The 20403-nt window shown below is 36.6% G+C and overlaps 2 protein-coding genes across 5 annotated transcripts in view; one reads left to right on the top strand and one right to left on the bottom strand.

The window, feature by feature from the left end:
- ST7 (suppression of tumorigenicity 7) overlaps positions 1–20403 on the top strand; it is a 261439-nt gene that overhangs the window by 37265 nt on the left and 203771 nt on the right. The gene's annotated exons all lie outside the window — the stretch shown is intronic.
- On the bottom strand, positions 16211–17306 carry LOC132496112 (geranylgeranyl transferase type-2 subunit beta-like). Its single transcript, XM_060108312.1, is given in 1 exon segment — positions 16211–17306. A coding segment is annotated over 1 exon segment (996 nt). The 5' UTR covers positions 17305–17306; the 3' UTR covers positions 16211–16308.

A 20403-nucleotide genomic window follows, 5' to 3' on the forward strand; every position in this document is an offset into this window, starting at 1 on the left:
CAGGGATCAGGTAATGATGCTTTCAGAAGTCATCCATGTAGGCAGTTAACAGAGCCTACATGGCTCTGTTAACAGCCTACGTGTTTCTGGGCCAAGCTTGGGAAAAGGTATGTCTTATGTAACTGTCATAGTAACCAGAGACCGTTTCTGATACAGTCTAGTGTTAGTGTTTCTTTTTTCTTTTTTTGTAACTGTGGGTGGTAGACTGATAATTGCATTAATGTCAATATAGGGGGTATATTGACCACTTTTCCTTATTTTCCCCCTCAATGCCATAGTAATGGCAGGACCTTTATCTTGGCAGGACCTTTATCTTGTTCTAGCAAAATATAATCTGATGTCTCTATTTTGCTTAAAGGCAAAATATAATAAAAACATATGGAAACCTGAAAAGACATCATGTTTTATAAATATATTTTCTTACACATTGAAGTTTCCCAAAGTAATTTTTGCTGGAGATCAAACAAGAAAGAATATCTGTTTTGGGGAGGAGATTTCAAGTGTCTAATGCAATATTGTTGTTTTTATGCAGTATTTGGTTATGCTTACAAACTTGTTAATTACCTTCAGTTGATAGCATAATTTATTTTTAATGCAGCCTATTTCAAATTGATTAGGTACATAGAATTTCTGCTAGTTCCCTAAGGGCTGCAGTGTGTGTGTGTGTGTGTGTGTGTGTGTGTGTGTGTTAAAGGTAGAATCCCTTCAACGAAAAAATTGTGCAAATCAATAATACCAAAATCTTATTCTTTTTCTACAGTGCCAGATGAATGTACTGAATTAGTTTTTTAGAATGTGCTTTTTTTAAAAAATGTTTCTTAGGAAGGGGTTCTAAATGGGTTGTCTGTAGGTCATAAATTGCTGCTATTTTGATTCATGTCACATGGAGGGTGTCTTTGCAGGGTGACTACAATCTTTAGAGACCTCACTTCCATTTTCAGTGGTTTCTACAAATTTAAGGTGGGGATCTCTCAAAATGATACCGCCATTATCTATTGTCTACTTTTTAAATTGAGAAAACTGACTTTTATGGTATCCTATTTTAAATTCTGTTTAGGTTCCTTGTTTGTTTCTTTTTTCAAAGTTTCTTTATATTCATGTGGATGAATGTTGAATAGTATGGATAATCTGTTTACGACACAATAACTTGATCCAGATGGAAAATGATTGCCTTTTGAATATATAGCAATAAAATTGTTAAATTAAGGAGGATAAAAGCCCAGTGTTCTGAAAATAATTTCTTGGACAGTGATAATCAGAGGTCTAGGGAGATAGCTAAAGGGTTCTTTGACCTTGTTTTTGTATATCCATTTGGCTCAGAATTTTATCATTTTGTCATGTTGCCCATGGTCTCTGGAGAGAAAGGATGAAATATTCAGCTTGTTGAATCTCTTAATTCAGAAATATGTTGTGTATATTGAAAAGAAATGAACAGTCTATAGAAATTTTTTTAAACTCTGGTAAGATAGGCATTTTAATAATTTAGAGCTCTTGATGGACTCTTTTTTATGCCTTTTAACATAGAGTCCATTATGATTTTATAGCGAAGATGGAGAAAATGATTGTGATAATGTAATATATGACAGTTTCTATCATAGTGTTTCAGTGTCTCTAACACATACTAAAGAATTCAATAAATGTTAGTTCTTGTCTTTGTTTTTCTTTGAAAACCTGTTCTTTGGTTGAAAATGTAAAACAAGCATTCCTAGGATAATATTACATAATTTCTACAGTTATATTTTTTGTCACAATTCATACAAATACATTTGCATTTTACCAAAAAAGGAAAAAAGCCTCAGTCCTCAGGCATTAACTCCAAATTCAAAAGCTTCATGCCTCCCACATACTTTTCCCCTAATTCTTTGAGTGCATCTAGAGGACTTATGTAACCAAGTTCTTGTTCTCAGGGAGAAAAATGTAGACGTTGTCATTGCACTATCGCCCAAATGACCTAAATAATGTATTCACCTTTAAGAAATCTGTCTTTGAATAGGCATTGATTGTAGTTGATGAGTATCTGAAAATAGACTTTTGATTATAGAAATAAAACATTTTTTCTTTTTTATACTCACTTTTTTTTTTTTTTTTTTTTTTTTTTGCGGTATGCGGGCCTCTCACTGTTGTGGCCTCCCCCGTTGCGGAGCACAGGCTCCGGACGCGCAGGCTCAGCGGCCATGGCTCACGGGCCCAGCCGCTCCGCGGCATATGGGATCCTCCCAGACCGGGGCACGAACCCGTATCCCCTGCATCGGCAGGCGGACTCTCAACCACTTGCGCCACCAGGGAGGCCCTATACTCACATTTTACATTTAGTGTACTTTTAACGTTTTATGTCCGGTGTTAAGAACTCTCTATGAGCCTTTATTTTTATCTTGTAATGCTTTAGAATAACTTAAAGAGAGTACTTAATTTAAAAAAACGTGTAAGTTACAGTAAACAATTAAAAAGATGACATTTTTCATGGGCTATTTTGGATAGAAGAAAACATTTATAATACTTACATTTCTAGGAAGACTTGATTCAAGTATAATTAGGAGTATTTTAGGTAAATAGTATGTGGGAACCTAATACATTTTAAATTTCTTTAGATATTTTTAAACATGGCTGTTTAAGTGTTTTGCTCTTGTATAATGTCTGGAATTCACTGGCCTCTGTATTTTGTTCATTGTTACATCGTCTATCCTCAGTGTATACATATTTTTTAAAGAAACATACACACATTCCTAGAATGTGCATTCTCAATGAAATGCCCAGACATAGGTCTGTTGAATCTAATTTCACTGAAGCAGAAGGTATTTGTTAATACACTATAATATTGACAAAATAACTTTTAAAATTTCTCCCATTTTATTTGATCATTATTTACTTATGGTTCATTATGAGGGCAGATTTTTGATGTTAGTAATTCATATTATATAAATATAAAATGTAATATTATTTTAACATTGTACAGAGTGGAAAATCTAAAAGCTGTTGATCCTGAGTCTAGTCCCAGTTTCAATCTACTTCACCCTCAATTATCTCCTGTGGTAATGAGTCATAAATGGTCCCTGTTTTTCCTCTTTGTCTTTACATTGGTTGTTACCATTAACATAAAAACATTTCTAGTTTTCACGATATATGTATCAGATTTTTATGAAACGCTAAGGGACATTTCTGATAGACTCCATGAGATTCAGTTCCTTCTTTGCATATTACACTTCCTGTCTATGTGCTGATGGGCTGTGGAAATAATGACTAACGTGAAGCACTGTTTTAAGATACAGTATGCTGAATTCCCAGACATAAATTTAAAAATAAATTATGCTCATGAAAAGTATGTAGGGCATGTTTCTGCTAAAAAAAAGTCCTGGGAAAAAAATCTGAATTGAATCGAGAAGATGGAGTACCATATAAAGAATGACTCAGTCAAAGGACAGATATTTGTTATTTTTTTATCTTTAGGCATTTAACATATTAGAAAGCTGATATATGAACAAGTACATGGATCATAAATATAAATGTTTCAGAGATGTTTTATTATTTAAGAAAAAGTCACTAATAATAATTTAATTATTAATAATAAATAATATTAACTCCTGACATTTTGCCATTTAGATGCTCTCACACATGAAATATGGGTAATAGGTTTCTGAGAGGTTCACATATTTCATATCTGAGAAAACTTGAGGTACATTGTTGCCTAAAGTAGAATTCAAATTCAATCTTGCTCTAATTCCAAGTAATTTTTCCACCTCATATCTTTTTCATAGTTGATTGATAGCAGAGTTGAGGCTATTTATGCTGTTTATAGCAGAGTCCAATAAAATAAGGACACTGCCTTTTTAAAGGACAGTGTCCATATTTTATTGGAAATAGTAAAGTTTTCAAAGGAGAAAAGTTGTTACAAGTCTGTCACCCTCTTATATCTTTTAAAGTTTCAGAATGAACTCTTTCCTTTCCTAGTTATTGTCCTTGTGTTTTAGGGATGCTGCCACCAGTTGGTAGCAGTGTAATATAATTATCTATTCTGAATGGTTTGTACATTTACTGAGATTCAAGGAGTTGGTTTATATTCTTCAAGTGTGTCCACTTATTCCTTCAACAAGCATTGCTAGGCACTAGAGTTAAGAATGAAATTTTTATTCTTTATATGCTGTTTTATTCCAATTAAAAATTTAAACAAACTTGCATAAATGCCATTTAAAGTTAGTATTTCTCTACAAATTTAAGAACAGAAATATACTTCCTTTTTACCAATCCTTTGTCATTCTTTTAGCCATTCTGACCCTAATTATATGTATAGTTCCTGGTGACAGTATGTAATTTTAATGTATTTCAGGACTAATTGAATATAGTTCCCTGTGCCATATAGTAGGTCCTTGTTGTTTATCTATTTTATGTATAGTCATGTGTATCTGTTAATCCTAAACTCCTAATTTTTCCCTCCCCCTCCCTTTCACCTTTGGTAGCCATAAGTTTGTTTCCTATGTCTGTGAGTCTTTTTCTGTTTTGTAAATAAGTTCATTTGTATCATTTTTTTAGATTCCACATATAAGTGATATCATATAATATTTGTCTTTCTCTGACTTACTTCACTTGTCTGATAATCCCTAGGTCCACCCATGTTGCTGCAAATGGTATTATTTCATCCTTTTTGTGGCTGAGTAATATTCCATTATATCTATATATCTATATATGTCTATAGATCTAGGTATATCTATATATATAGAGATCTAGATCTAGATCTATATATCTCTATGTTATCTATCTATATTTATATCTATCACATCTTCTTTATCCATTCATCTGTTGATGGACATTTAGGTCTTTTGCCTCCTTAGGTAGATTTATTTCTAGGTATTTTATTCTTTTTGTTGCAATGGTAAATGGAATTGTTTCCTTAATTTCTCTTTCTGATCTTTTGTTGTTTGTGTATAGGAATGCAAGAGATTTCTGTGTATTAATATTGTATCCTGCAACTTTACCAAATTCATTGATGAGCTCTAGTAGTTTTCTGATGGCATCTTTAGGGTTTTCTATGTATAGTATCATGTCATCTGCAAACACTGACAGTTTTACTTCTTCCTTTTCCAATTTGGATTCCTTTTATTTCTTTTTCTGATTGTGGTAGTTAGGACTTCCAATACTATGTTGAATAAAAGTGGCGAGAATGGTCATCCTTGTCTTGTTCCTGATCTTAGAGGAAATGCTTTCAGCTTTTCACCATTGAGTGTGTTAGCTGTGGGTTTGTCATATATGGTCTTTATTATGTTGAGGTATGTTCCCTCTGTGCTTACTTTCTGGAGAGTTTTTTTTTTTCATCATAAATAGATGTTGAATTTTGTCAAAAGCTTTTTCTGCATCTATTGAAATGATCATATGGTTTTTATTCTTCCGTTTGTTAATGTGGTGTATCACATTGATTGATTTGCGGATATTGAAAAATCCTTGCATCCCTTGGATAAATCCCACTTCATCATGGTGTATGATCCTTTTAATGTATTGTTGGATTCGGCTTGCTAGTATTTTGTTGAGGATTTTTGCATCTATGTTCATCAGTGATATTGGCCTGGATTTTTCTTTTATCTTGTAATAACTATAATGGAAAATAATCTGAAAAAGAATATATATATATATATATATATACATACATATATATATATAAAACTGAATCACTTTGCTGTACACCTGAGACTAACACAACATTGTAAATCAGCTATACCTCATTTTAAAAAAAAAGGCTAACTGGACCCTTCGCTGGTAGATTTTTATGGCTTTCAGGCTTTTAGGCTTATTTACATATAAAATGAAAATACCTTTTTTCTTTTTTTTTTCTGAGTTGAATGTTTTCCATAGTGAACTCATTCTACTTTTGCAACAGTGACAAATCATATAAAGTAGAAAGTAAAAATCATCAGTAGTTTTACTGCCAAAGTATCCACTCTATGCTTTTTTAAAGTGTCTTAAATTTTATTTTATTTAAAAATTTATTGAAAATTTTAAATTGTGGTAAAATGTACATAATGTAAAATTTACCGTCTTAACTAGGTTTTTTTTTTTTTTTTTTTTTTTTTTTTTTTTTTTGCGGTACGTGGGCCTCTCACTGTTGTGGCCTCTCCCGTTGCGGAGCACAGGCTCCGGACGCGCAGGCTCAGCGGCCATGGCTCACGGGCCAAGCCGCTCTGTGGCATGTGGGATCTTCCTGGACCGGGGCACGAACCCGTGTGCCCTGCATTGGCAGGCGGACTCTCAACCACTGCACCACTAGGGAAGCCCCATCTTAACTAGTTTTTAAGTGTACAGTTCAGTAGTGTTAAGTACATTCACATTGTTGTGCAACCGTTCTTCAGAACTTTTTTTCATCTTGCTGAAGTGCTATGCCCATTACAATTCCTCTTTCCTTTCCTCCCAGCCTCGGGCAACCACCCTTCTACTTTCTCTATGACTTACCGTAGATACTGCATGTAAGTGGAATGATACAGTATTTGTCTTTCCATGACTGGCTTATTTCACTTAGATAATGTCCTCAAGATTCATCCATATTGTAGCATGTGTCAGAATTTCCTTCCTTTTTTCCCACTGTATGCTTTTCAAAAAAAAAAAAAAGCCCTCTAAAGTGTTATCTTATTATTCCTATTGCTTTGCAAGTTATTTTATTTTTTTATTATTTATTTATTTATTTATTTATTTTGCTGTACGCAGGCCTCTTGCTGTTGTGGCCTCTCCCATTGCAGAGCACAGGCTCCGGACAGGCAGGCTCAGCGGCCATGGCTCACGGGCCCAGCCGCTCCGCGGCATGTGGGATCCTCCCGGACCGGGGCACGAACCCGTGTCCCCCGCATCGGCAGGCATACTCTCAACCACTGCGCCACCAGGGAAGCCCTGCAAGTTATTTTTTAAACCTAACAGTGTATTGCAGATGTCTTCCAGAAGACATCAATATTTATACACAATTATGAATATATCATTTACATTGCTACCAAGAACAGCATTCCTATTCCACAGATGGGGAAAATGAGAATTGGAGGTGAGAACCTTTCAGTTTACAAGTAGCAGTGGCAGGGACAAAATGCAGGTCTGCTTGATTCTAGAGGCAGACTGCAGTGTGGTTTGTATAGAGTAAGGATGTGATTACTGTAGAAAAATGAAGCAATTTTAAAGACACATTTCTGTGGTAGCTAAAGGATGATTGTGTGCTTTTGTTATGAGGAGGCTCCACAATTTGTATTTTATAGTTGCAGCAGACAAAAATATCTGTCTCTAGAAGCATCTTCCAAGTATCATACTACATTACATTTTCTCTTGAATCACTTGCATCTGTGTTAAGACTGGATATTTCTAAGGAGGCAGCAATTGTCCTAATCAGAAATATATTTTCATTGGCCTTTCAAAAAGCCAGAGATAAAAGAGCAGAGAAGAAATTATCTGCTTCTTATCTGAAGGGTAATGAAAAGTGAAAATTGCTGAAACTCCCAGTGAGCTACATCAGATATCATAATTAGTGTAGCTCGTTACAAGCATTTTAGAGCTAGAAAAGACCACAGAAATAATCTAAACCTACTTCTTAATTTCATAAAAATGAGGTACTGTTGTGAAATGGCTACCTGAAGTAGTTGACTATGCAGTTAGGCTTGAAATCTAAGTTTCTTGTTTCTCAGGAGTTCTCTTTCAGCTACTGTTGGTGAATGGGGTTAGATTTTCTCATACTAAACTAGCTGTTACTTGTGTTTTATACTACGAGTGTACTTTGTATAAAGCTTCCTGGCTTATCGTATAATTGAGGAGATTTGGAGGTCTTAATGATTTCCATTTTTATAGAATTTTTGAGGGCTATAGATGTATGTGGGTTGGAAATGTTTTTGTTACACTGTTAAAGTAGTTGATTTCTCACAAGTTGATTCAGCATTTACTACTAACTCTAACATGATAGGGAGTGAACAGTTAGTGTGGGCTATCAAGACTAGGTGTTGCTCATAATATCATTAAAAAAGAAGGGAATTGGGGTACAAATTTTCTTAAATTTCCAGCCCTGATCAGTCAAGCAGTTGTTGATGGAATCCATTACCTTTGTGAGTTTTGTTAATGGCAGAGACCTAATTGAAAATCAGAGTTCTGCCAGAGAAAGGTCAAATCAGCTAAAGATGATAGAACAGGCCTGGCAGACTATAGTCTGAGGGCCACCTGTTTCTGCAAGCTAACAGTGTTTTTTAAAAAAATATTTTAAGTGGTTTAAAAAAATCAAAAGAAGAAAAATATTTCATGATACATGAAAATGATAAGAAATCCAGTTTCACAGTCTAAAAATAAAGTTTTATTGGAACACAGCTACATATACTCATTTGTTTATGTGTTGTTTGTGGTTACTTTTGCACTATAATGGCAGAATTGAGTAGTTGTGAGAGAGGCTGGATGGTCCCACAGTATCTAAAATATTTACTGTTTGGTCCTTTGTAGAAAGAATGCCGGCCCCTGTTAAAACATCAGTATTATTTTATGTTTTGGAGTACCATGCAAATTTGTGGCTTTCTTTGCTTACCAAAAACTCTAGCTGAATGCTACTACATTTCTTGAAGGATTCTCCACTGTTTTTTTGCCTCAGGGACAACCCACAGTAGTCCATTCATGACTGTTTTTCATGACTTCCTTTGCTTATTTTCCCGTGGTTCCTTTTGCCAGCCAGGTGAACAGACCAAAACCACACAGGAAGGTCTGTGGTTTTTCTAAAGAAGCTTTCTACAGAAGGATATGTTTGGCTTGGGTACCTCTCTGTTTGTTGTAGAAACCTGGATTTTGCTTGTGATCTTTCCACTAGAACTTTGATTCAAATATATATAAAATGACCCTCACTTTCAAAGTGTAAAATTAACAAACATTTATGTTAGATTCATATTTGTGGGCAGAAAATCTTAGTCTTTCATGTTTTTACCAGACATTTTAATAATGTTAGTTATGTTTTTCATGACTCTTAATTTTACATCAAGGTTAGTTGATGGTTATTCTTTTTCCTTGGTTAGCCTTAAACATTTAAGCCAATGTCTCGTTTTACAGCAATCTTTTTTTTAAAGTTTATTTTATTTATTTATTTATTTTTGGCTGTGTTGGGTCTTCGTTGCTGTGCACGGGGTTTCTCTAGTTGCAGCGAACGGAGGCTACTCTTTGTTGCAGTGCCCGGGCTTCTCATTGCGGTGGCTTCTCTCGTTGTGGAGCACGGGCTCTAGGCGCATGGGCTTCAGTAGTTGCAGCACGCAGGCTCAGTAGTTGTGGCTCCCGGACTCTAGAGCACAAGCTCAGTAGTTGTGGCACACGGGCTTAGTTGCTCCGCAGTATGTGGGATCTTCCTGGACCAGGGATTGAACACATGTCCCCTGCATTGGCAGGCAGATTCTTAACCACTGTGCCACCAGGGCAGCCCTACAGTAATCTTTTGATAGAATAAAAACATCAGTGGTATTCCACCTCTTATAAAAGTTATTCCCCCCCCATCTGTGTTTACTTGATGTCAGTTCTCTTGGGGCTCGTGTAAGAAAGGAGTGGCCCGGCTACTTTATAAGAGGTCTGAGTTTTACAGCTACTGAGGGCTTTGGATTCTGCCACCATTCTTTTCAAGCATAGCAAACAGGTGTTGTCTATCTAGAGATAACCCTATCTGAAGGTTTGGAGTTGGGTAAAGCAGATCTTCTCTCAGGTTTCAGCTTGCCTTTGGTCATAATTGTGCTTTTGTGCTTGGTGAGGATGGTTCTTAATTTTGTCTTGGAGAATGTATAGCACTGGTCTGGGCCATGGTATTGAGTTAACCAGTCCCTGTCTTACGCATAGGGCTGTTTTGTTATCTGGTTGGTGCTTGATGCTTCTCTGTCTTAGCTTACTTAAACGTTTTGAGGTATGGAGAGCTCACTCATGGGAGGAGATGGGCTCATGCTGTTAGAATCTTCTTCAGTCAGAGAACCCTTTTTGCAGTGGAGTCTTCTCACATTATGGAATAGGCCATGTGGTAATTGTGCAGCTCAGTAAGCAAAACCAGTGAAGGATGACAGAACATGAAAAGGAAATACTGAGGTGGATGCAGGCTGGAGTGGGTGGTAAGAAGCATGGGTGAGCATCAACTTCTTAGGTAACCTTTGTTCTGACTTAGAGTAAAGGGAAGTTGGGATGAAGCATACCATTAAGGCATTTTGACGTAACTGACTTGTTGGTGAGGAGGGTGAGAATAGAGACTGGAGGGAAAACCCCATATTATCATTTCTGGAGTAACAGGGTAAGCATTTTTAATCCAATCCTGGACTTGGGGTTTTAAAATGTGCAATAAAGTGAGTTATTGTATGGGTTGGAAATACAATGTAAGATACTATGGTAAAATTATGGTAAATGGTTTTATGGTACATTCTCCTTTTCTGAGGAGGGTAAAGGGCTATGGACTCCCACACCAAGAACTACTCCAGATAGGAAAGCCATGGCGGAGGAAGAGAGGAGGTGTGTCTCAGTCTGAGCTGTCATCTACAGAAAACTTGGCACTCCCTGTCCAGGCTGTCTCAATCATGTTTTGGAAGGGGGGGTCACCTTCAGAAGCTTTATCGCTGGCACCCAGGCCTTGTTGTCCTAAGAGGTATGACCCACCAGGGCATGAACTCTCCAGTAGGCTTGGCCTCCAACAGTTATTTCTGTTGTGTTTCATGAATGTTTGTATTTGTCTGTTCACCCCTAGGCTGAGTTACTGGGGCCTGTCTAGGGAGGAACAGTGCCTGAACAGTTGGAGGAGTCAGCCATTCAGCGTGAATGCACTGGATTTGGACAATACCTGCTGGCTCCCTGGCTTCCCACCCTTGAGGTGGGGCTGTTCCCAAAGCCCTGTCAGCGTGGAGGAGGGGATGCTGTGGGCTGGAGGAGGAGGAAGAGCTCCCTGCTGGGAGTTACTTGAGTTTTCTCATCCAGCTGTAATTGGTTTAAAGTAGAATCCTGTATCATTGGATTTGAGCTGGATTTTAGGGGTCATCCAGTTCAACCTCCTCATTTTGCCTATTGGGAATAGACACCTGTGAGGGTTCCGGGACTTATCCCAGACCAGAGAGGTAATGAGTGGCAGTGTAGAGGCTAGACCCCAGGTCTGTTGTTTCAGTAACTATGCTTCTTCCGGCTTGGACTGTGAAGGGGTAAATTGTAGCATGAATCTGGGATGCGGTTTGGGGGTGCAGCATGGGCTGCTCCTGAGTCAGTAAGTTACACTTAGGACAGTGGTCCCTGGGCTGTAGGCTGGAACAGGTGACCTGCAAAGGACCTCTGACTCCCATGACTTGTAAGTACATTTTGGAGCGGACTGTGATGTGATTGTTTCTGTGTCCGAGGGGTGCATCTAGATATACTAGCGAGTCTCCTTTGCCAAGGGTGAGATGAGGCAAGAGGAGATTCTTGGGGAGGAAGGCAGGGGCGTCTAGTTGAAGGTGCTCTCCTCCTGAGTGAGCTTTGAAGTTGCAGTCAGAGGAACCTGCTCAGACTCTTTAGAGGCCAGACAAGTAGTATCTACTGTGACATTTGGAAACTGAAAAGTAGAAAGGGAGGGACATAGTGGTTGCTAGGAGTGTGCAGGTAGTACATAGTACAGGTCCTTTTATGGTTATAGCTTTCTGCACTTGAGTACTTACTTCTGCCTAACTGGCTAATGCAACTCTCATTTTAAGCTATCACAGTGACTGTACGCCTTGTCCCTTTCATTCTGGTTATCTGTTTAATTTTTCTGCATGTTGGAATTGAAGATGGATTATAAAAAGTATTTTTATAAACTCTGAATTTTTACTAATACATGGCTTATTAGAATATCTGGCAAACTGCAGGGTTGGAAAGAATGAACCTAGTTTTTGGAAACAATTTTTCTTGTTCTGCTTCCATTTATTGATCACCTGCTCTATGGAGGCAGTGTGTGTAGTCGTTAGGCACAGGACTCTGAACGACACCACTTGGGTTAAATCCTGGCTCTGTTATGTATAGTGTGTGACCTCAGTTAAGTTACATACCCTCCATGCCTCAGTTTCCTTGCTTATAAAATGAAGATAATACCTCCCAGGGTTGTTGTGAGCGTTAAGTAAGTTATTAATCTATGAGTTAGAACAGTGCCTGGTCCACATTAAGTGCTGTTTACATATTAGCTGTTATCACATCCCAGGCATTGATCTAGGCGCTTTGTCACTTAACTTATGAGGCAATTGAAGTCAAGAGAGATTTAAAAGCTTGCTTAAGATCATCCAGCTAAGAAGTGGCTAAGCTGTGGCTTAAACCTTCTCTGTCTGACACAGGGCCTGCCTCTCAACCACTCTGCTGGCTTTCTGAGGTGTGGCAAATCACTTAACTGTATTGTAGGTTTTATAGCTATCTACCCATCTATCCATCTATCTTCTACTTTCTAATTTGGATTTTTCATTATGTTCTCATTTTGTTAATAAAATGCATTTCCTTAAAATATCTGTGACTTAAGAGTTATAAATAAAATATAAAAGATAAAAATAAAACAATTGCTCTTACAATAATGCTGCTCAAATAATTAAAGAACTTTAAAAATCCATGCTAACAGTACTAAATTGTGAAAGGCTTAAAACGTCATTTCATGTGACATCTGATAATGGCTATCAGTGTTGCCACACACATGTAAGATGCGTGGAAATTAAGACAATTATTATTAGGCATTTTAAGCATACCATTTTAAAACGATCATGGCATTAATGTTTTAACCATTTGCACATTTTAATTACCAGGAAGAAAGTATATCAAATTTTTATAGCTCATGGAAGGCTCCCCAGCCAGTACCCTAGATTGAGACAAAGAGAATTAAAGCCAGAGAAGTGAGACAAGGCTGCTTAGCAACAATGACAGGTGAGGTTGATGGGAATTAACAGCTTTTGACTGTTAGCAGAATGGCAGTGTAATGGGATCTGCTTATGGTAATGAAGCATTGACTAGATGGCTGAATGTAATGATGCTTTCTCACTTATTTCATAAAATTATAGATGATTTTGAGCCCAGAATGTTTAGATTTCTATACTATTTATACTTTTGATATTGTATTGAAAATTAGAATCATATTGTATAGTATTGTCAACTTTGTAATTATCTTATGGAGAAACTTATTCAATGGAAAGGAAAGTAGAAAAATAAAAGCAAAACAAAACATCCCACTACTCCAGTAAAACCACTCAAAACACCAATACCTTATCTTTCTCAAAGTAGCTGCAGTTTAAGGGAGCATTAATATGTCTCTAAATTGGAAATTGTCCAACTGTTCAGGTTGCTGAAAAAAAAAGCCGATAAAAAATTTAAAAATTTATTTATATCTTGTCTCTGGGCAAGGTCTAAAGAATTGTTGTATCAAGATGAAGTAACCATTCTTAAGGTTTCTTTAGCCAGGACACACTCAAGATCAAAACAATTGACAGTGAAGGAAAAGATGGCTCAATGCATGTGACAGTGTGACATTAAAGATTACATCAGATACAGTCTGTCTCAGGAATGACCATATGTCCTTTCCATCTGATGTCTGTTTCAGGACTCAGACAAATGAGTTAAAGGTTTTAGATATGCTTTAAAGGATAGTTCTTCCATCACCTGTATTAGGTTTATTTACAAATCAAATGTTTCAAATTGATCACATGTGCAAACTATCAAAGGAATGAACATAATGACAATATTTTTCCTAAAAATTTGGATGCTGATTCATTTCAGGTTATGTGGGTTTTTTAACACTGAGTACTAGGATGAAGTATAGATATCTTGTGTTCTTTTCACTTAGAGAAAGAAGAGAATTTATTTTTTCCTTAGTTTTAAACTAATACTACAGGAATGAAATGGGAAGAAATAATAGTTCTTTTCTAAGAAACACTTTTCTAAGGATGGCTTTAAAAGAACAGGCAAAGGAGAGCAGAGCCATGACCGTTGCAGCTTGAATCGAGATAAGCAGAAGTGTGTGTGCTCAATGTCACATGGCAGGAGGCTTTCCCCAGAGTGGTTTGCCTGTCTAGGGAGCTGTTTCATTTTGTGTCTGATAGAGTTTTACTTTGGAAAATACCCAGTTCCCTGCCTGTTGCTTCATTATGGATTATACAGGTAAAATTAAATTTAAAATACTTTCCAGCCATGTAGAATTACTTAAAATATACTATTTTGAATTAGTATTTTAAAAATTACATTGGTTATGTTTGTAAATAAATGCATTTTAAAAATTATTATGCATGAATTTATTCCTGAGTATGTATGAATTTGTTGTACACAAATTGTGATTAATTTAGGATAAGTACTTAAGGGAATTTCTCAGACATACCCTTGTTGTTTCTTCTATTTCAGTTTGGGTCCTACTCAAACAGACTTAAAATAAACTGCAACCCATATTTAATCCACATTTCTACCCTCTGGGCCAGAAGGTTTAGAATACAAATATCTGAGTTCAGATTATGCCACAGAGAGAATAAAATATAAACACAGTCTACAGAGATTGTAAAACGTTTTTGCCATTGTGTTGGTGTTTTCTTGTGCATGTGTGTGGCCTGATCTTTTAGATGCAGTTGATGTAGTGAAGTGAATTGGAGAATTTCAGTTTTTATCCTAAATTTTCTGAGTGTAACTGACCTCTTCCTTTTTTAAACTGCTTAGGCTTGTTCTCAGTTTCTAGTTTCACTGAGTGGTAAGTTGGTACAAGAATAAAGTTAAGGTGAAGTTAACCAGGGGTGGTGTTTCTTGATGATTAAGTGGGGGCTTCCTTTAGATTGGATGGGGTGAAGGTGGGGTTGGGAGGTAAGGTGGTGGTAAGGAGATATGGACATGGATCTTTGCCCAAAACTTGTGCAGGTAATTCAAAATTATATTACCGTAACTTAGAACTTTTGGGTAACAGTAACACTGTTTTCTAACAGATTCCTCTTAAACTAAACAACTAAGACTTTGGAAGATTTTTCCACCAGGGCAGGGACCTACTTTCCATACCCCGAATAATGACAAAATCCCAGTGTGTGTTTAAATTAAGCATTATTTACATGTTCTTTATAAATGATCCCTTTTGATCTATGGATGGATCTTTGGCAAGATAGCTAATTATGGTGAGAAAATCAAATTTTTTGTGAAATTGTTAATAAAATGCCATTTTTAGGCACTTGCTATGTAAAGGACTTCTGTGGTAAATATATTTTGAAGCTAAAACATTTAAAAGTAATTAATTATCCCAAATACCCAAATATGTTTTTTCTATAAGTCCATATTTCCTATTTTAGAGTTCCTTTAAAGCAAATAGTATAGTAGTATCTCTTTCACTCCTTCTCTCTCGCTCTCTCTGGATTTTGAATTTCTTTTCCTTATAACATTAGTGTACCAGAATTTCATTCCAGGGCTCTGAAATAGAATATAATTACCTGTTAGAAGGCTCACTGTATGTGTGATACTATGTTGAAGCAGAAAGGACTACATTTTATAGACATATACAAAGAAATCAAATTTCTATAATCCTACCAGGGAGCTTTACTATGAATTTGTTTTTAATTATATATTTGTACTTTTTTCCCAAAGAACAGAATCATTGATATTTTTTTCATTTTTCTGTAGTTTATGTATTGCCATTAAAACACTTCTTTGTTGTTTTGAAGTAATACTTTATAAATGCATAGGTGCTATTTTAAAATACACACAACTTTAACATGCTAAATACACATCAAGAGGAATAGTAAGAAAATAAAGATTTAATGTGAACAAAGGATACAGCTCCAGAGAAATTCCAGATATGACACTTTTAAAATTAGGTCTTGTATGTACTCTGAAGAGAATATGTGGTTTAAGTTCTTACCACACTAATAGAGATAACATTTATTAAGCTAGTTGTCTGATGTGGTAGGAAGCTATTTTTTTTTATTCCCAAATTTCAGCCATTTATTATTTTTTAATTCCTATGGGGTTCATCAATTCTTCATCAGTTAACATTCTCATTGACAAAGACCACTTTATATTAACTATAGTTATATATAACATATCAAGGGAGTACATGGGAAAATCAGAACACAAGACTTCATCAGCTAAATAGAGTTCAACTCAGTTTGCTGTTATGGAGACAAACAAGATAAATACACTGAAGCATAAACAAAATATTACGCTCAGAATAACAGCATTCCAGAAGAAAACAGAAAGCTGAAGATACAATAAAGGTCTCTAATTTACAATATGTATAATTGTATAATTTATTAAAATCAACACAATTCATGTACAAAATATTAACATGGCAGCCATTAAGTTTGTTAAGCACTTCAAATACTGAAATGTTAAAAGAGTAAAACTACACTAAGCAACTTTTGCATCAAGGGATCTAATCTAGCTCACTAGTTCAGGCTGAACATTCACTCTCCGAAGTATTTCTTCAGGCATGCAAAAAACAGGGCTAACAGGTTTAATCTGTTCTTCTCCCAAAAGTGACAATCCGGCAATTCCAAATAGAGTATGAAAGGGATCTACCATATCTCCTGGCCTGTCCACAAATCCTCCCGTTTCTTCATCTTGACATGCTAAGATGAAACTGCGCAGTTTCTCTCTGTCAATCCAATGAAGCCTTCCAATTATCTTTAGGGAAGCCAACACCCACCGAGAATAGCATACATCTGGTAACTTCTCTGGCCTTCCATTGAGTCCACCTGATGGAAGCTGTTGTTCACAAAGCCACCAACCAAGTAAATCAGAATTTACTCGATGCAACTGACTAGTAATAGCCAGGAATCCTGGGCAACAATAGATCTGCCCAGCATGGGATTCAGAACCTGGCCTGCAACCAAATCCACCATCAAAGTTCATACATGATAAAACAAATTCGATTGCCTTTTCCACATTAATAGCATCCAGCTTCCCCAATAGAGCCAAAGTTGCCACCGCACAAAAAGAGAATCTTGTGTCGATTTCTCCCCAAATATCTCCAGCGAAAGAACCATCTTCTTTCTGTAGGCTCTGAACATATTCCACAACTTTGTTTACATCAATAACATTAATACTATCATAGAGAGTAAGAATCTGGACAGCACTAAGAGTGTACAAAAGATGAGGATCGTGTCCAATACTAGCACTTACTCCACCACACTCGTATTGACAAGACTTAATAAATGTCAGAATTTCTTCTCTATTCATGCGATGTAGCTGTCCCATGAGATCCATTATGGTCAGACCCCAATAGATGCCACTCATTCTCAAATACTCAGACATACAGTATTCGTAGTCATCTTTCTATGAGCCATAGGATGCTATATAATCTGCATGCTTCTCCACTAATAGGGTGTCGGGTGCATCTGACTTGATAATAACATCCTTCTGCAGTGTGCCCATGTCTGAGACCGAAGCGGAAGCTATTTTGAGTATTGTCTTCTATGGCGATTTTTATAAACATTTACATATTTGCAAATATAGGTATATTTAGTCTATTAAACTTTGAAGAAAAGAACACACATGTTTTCAGTTCATGGAAGAGTGAATTCTTTTGCATTAGAAAAGAGAATTTATTTATTTCAGTTCAGCACAACCACTCTTGTACTAATGACAGCATCATAGCACTAAAGGGGATATCTTCCAATAGAAAACTGAGTCTTGAATATTCAAGAATAGATGTATTTTATTTTGTTTTTCTGGAAAGCTCTTTCCCCCATGTGGTTTCCATGTTACCCATGTGGTTTCCTCTCGATTTTTTCAGGTCTTTGTTGAAATGTCATCTTTTTAGGGTGACATCATCGGACAGTTTTACCTAAAATAACCCTCCCATTCAATCACTCCTCGTTAATTCCTCTTATTTTTCTTTATAACACATACAACCACTTGATACATTACATATTTGTTTGTCCGTCTCACACTCTAGAATATAAGCTCCAAAGAGGAGAGAGTTTGTTCATGGCTGTATCCCTAGAGTGCAGAACAGTAGGCTTTCAGGAAGTAGTTGTTGAGTCAATTTATGAATGGGGTTTCTTCTAAAAATTACTATTGACTTACTTTAAGATTTTCACTATTATCTTTCTTTATCAGCAACATTCTAATTTAACAATAATTATTTTGACCACTAAATTATTTTGAATACTGATCTCTTCTTTCATTGCTAATTTTATCCTGAAATTAACAGTACTCGCTTTACTAATGGAAGGGCAGGGTCACAGGCAGGCAGGGTCGCAGGCATCCATAATTAGACATAATTGATAAGCCAAAGATCACTTTGGTTTTGGAATGTATTATGTGATTTTTTTGAAGGGGCATGGAGGACATCAGTCAGTTTTATTCTTCCTTCATTTTCTTTCATTATGTTTTCCTTAGGCAGGCCATTAATATTTGTCTTCATTCTCTGAGTTCATGCCAGCTGCCCAGAGGAGAGAATGGGAGCAAACTAAAATTTTGGCATCTGTTTTGTCAAAGATGGGTCTTTAGCCACATGGATCCCAACCTTCTGAAGTGTTTAGAAATACCTCAGACATCCAGAGGTTATAGAAACCTTAATAGGAGTCAGAGGTTGTCATATGTGTCCAGATTGCTGGCAAGTGAGACCTAATGTGTTTTTATATATATATATATATATATACATTTATTTATTTAATTTATTTATTTTTTGGCTGCATCGGATCTTCGTTGCTGGGCGCGGGCTTTCTCTAGTGCGGTGAGCAGCAGCTCTCTTCGTTGCAGTGCACGGGCCTCTCATTGCGGTGGCTTCTCTTGTTGCGGAGCATGGGCTCTAGGCATGCAGGCTTCAGTAGTTGTGGCACACGGGCTTAGTTGCTCCGTGGCATGTGAGATCTTCCCGGACCAGGGCTCGAACCTGTGTCCCCTGCATTGGCAGGGGGATTCTTAACCACTGCACCACCAGGGAAGCCCAGAGACCTAACGTTTTTAACATACTGATCCTACTATAGTTACCTAAAAAGTAGATATCTTGAAAAATATTGCAGCCTTTAACTTACTCTTAGAAATCTGTGCCAAGAAATAAATATAGGCACTCAGAAAAATGTGTTTATATATGCATATATACACCCTCACATATAAGCTGAAGAAAGAGCTACATCAGTGAGTCAGCAAGAAGTTGTCACATATAGACTATGGCCTCTGGTGGGAAGTACCAGTTGTCACTCGGTATCTGTGGCAGATTGGTTTCAGAACTGCCCTCACCCCCAAATCCGTGGATGCTCAAATCCCTTATATAAAATCGTGTAGTATTTACATGTAACCGACATGCATATTTTAAATCATCTTGAGATTACTTATAATACCTAATATGATATAACTTACATAGGTAAGTTGTTGTAAATACAGTGTAAATGCTATGTCAATGGTGTGCATCAAATTCAAGTTTTGCTTCTGGAACTTTCTGGAATTTTTTCTTTTACCGAATATTTTGATCTGCAGTTGGTTGAATCCATGGATGTGGAACCGGTGGATATGGAGGACTAACTATATCTCTACCCAGGGATCATTTTCTCATTCTACTGTTCCTTTTGCCTTTCTGATGGCCACATCATCCACCCCCATTTGTGTTACTATTCATGTGCAACATCTGGGATGCAATTTGAAATAGATCTTATGTTAAGATACTATTCTGGTTTCAACCCTTTTGAAGTTTATTGCCCTTTCCCACTTCCTGCAGTTGTGTCTCAACACTATTATTGATACAGGCATACCTTGTTTCATTGAGCTTTCTTTTATTGCTCTTTGCAGAAATTGCATCTTTTTACAAATTGAAAGTTTGTGGCAACCCTGCTTCAAGCAAGTCTGTCAGCACCATTTTTCCAACAGATTTGCTCACTCTGTGTCTCTGTCTCACATTTTGGTAATTCTCAACATATTTCAAACTTTTTCATTATTGTTACATTTGTTTTGATGGTGACCTGCGATCAGTGATCTTTGGTGTTACTACTACAACTCGCTGAAGGCTCAGATGATGGTTAGCATTTTTTAGCAATAAAGTATTTTAAAATTAACATTTTTTTTTAGACATAGTGCTGTGGCACTTAATAGACTACAGTACAGTGTAAACATAACTTGTATATGCACTGGGAAACCAAAAAAGTTGTGTGACTTGCTTTATTCTGATGGTGTGGATCCGAACCCACAGTATCTCTGAGGTATGCCTGTGTTCTCCACTGGTTGTTGACCTGGACCACTTATTTTGGGAGGGATGCATTTTTCTTAAATTTTGCAATTTTCAGTATAGTCCTTTCTGTCATTTTTAGTTTTTTTGGTGACCCTTCTCTTTTAAGAATTTTCTTCTTCATATTTTCAGTTGATTTCTATTTTCCTTTCATTTTAGTTGAATTCTTAAAATATAATTTTGGTAATTATGTTTTAATTTTTCAAGAGGCATTATAGAAGAGTAGTTAAGAGCCTATGTGTTGGAACCAGACTGCCTGGGCTTGAATCCCAGCTTATCACTTAGTAACCAGTATGACCACTGTCTAT

Source organism: Mesoplodon densirostris, chromosome 9, assembly GCF_025265405.1.
Source record: "Mesoplodon densirostris isolate mMesDen1 chromosome 9, mMesDen1 primary haplotype, whole genome shotgun sequence".
Lineage (NCBI taxonomy): Eukaryota > Metazoa > Chordata > Mammalia > Artiodactyla > Ziphiidae > Mesoplodon > Mesoplodon densirostris.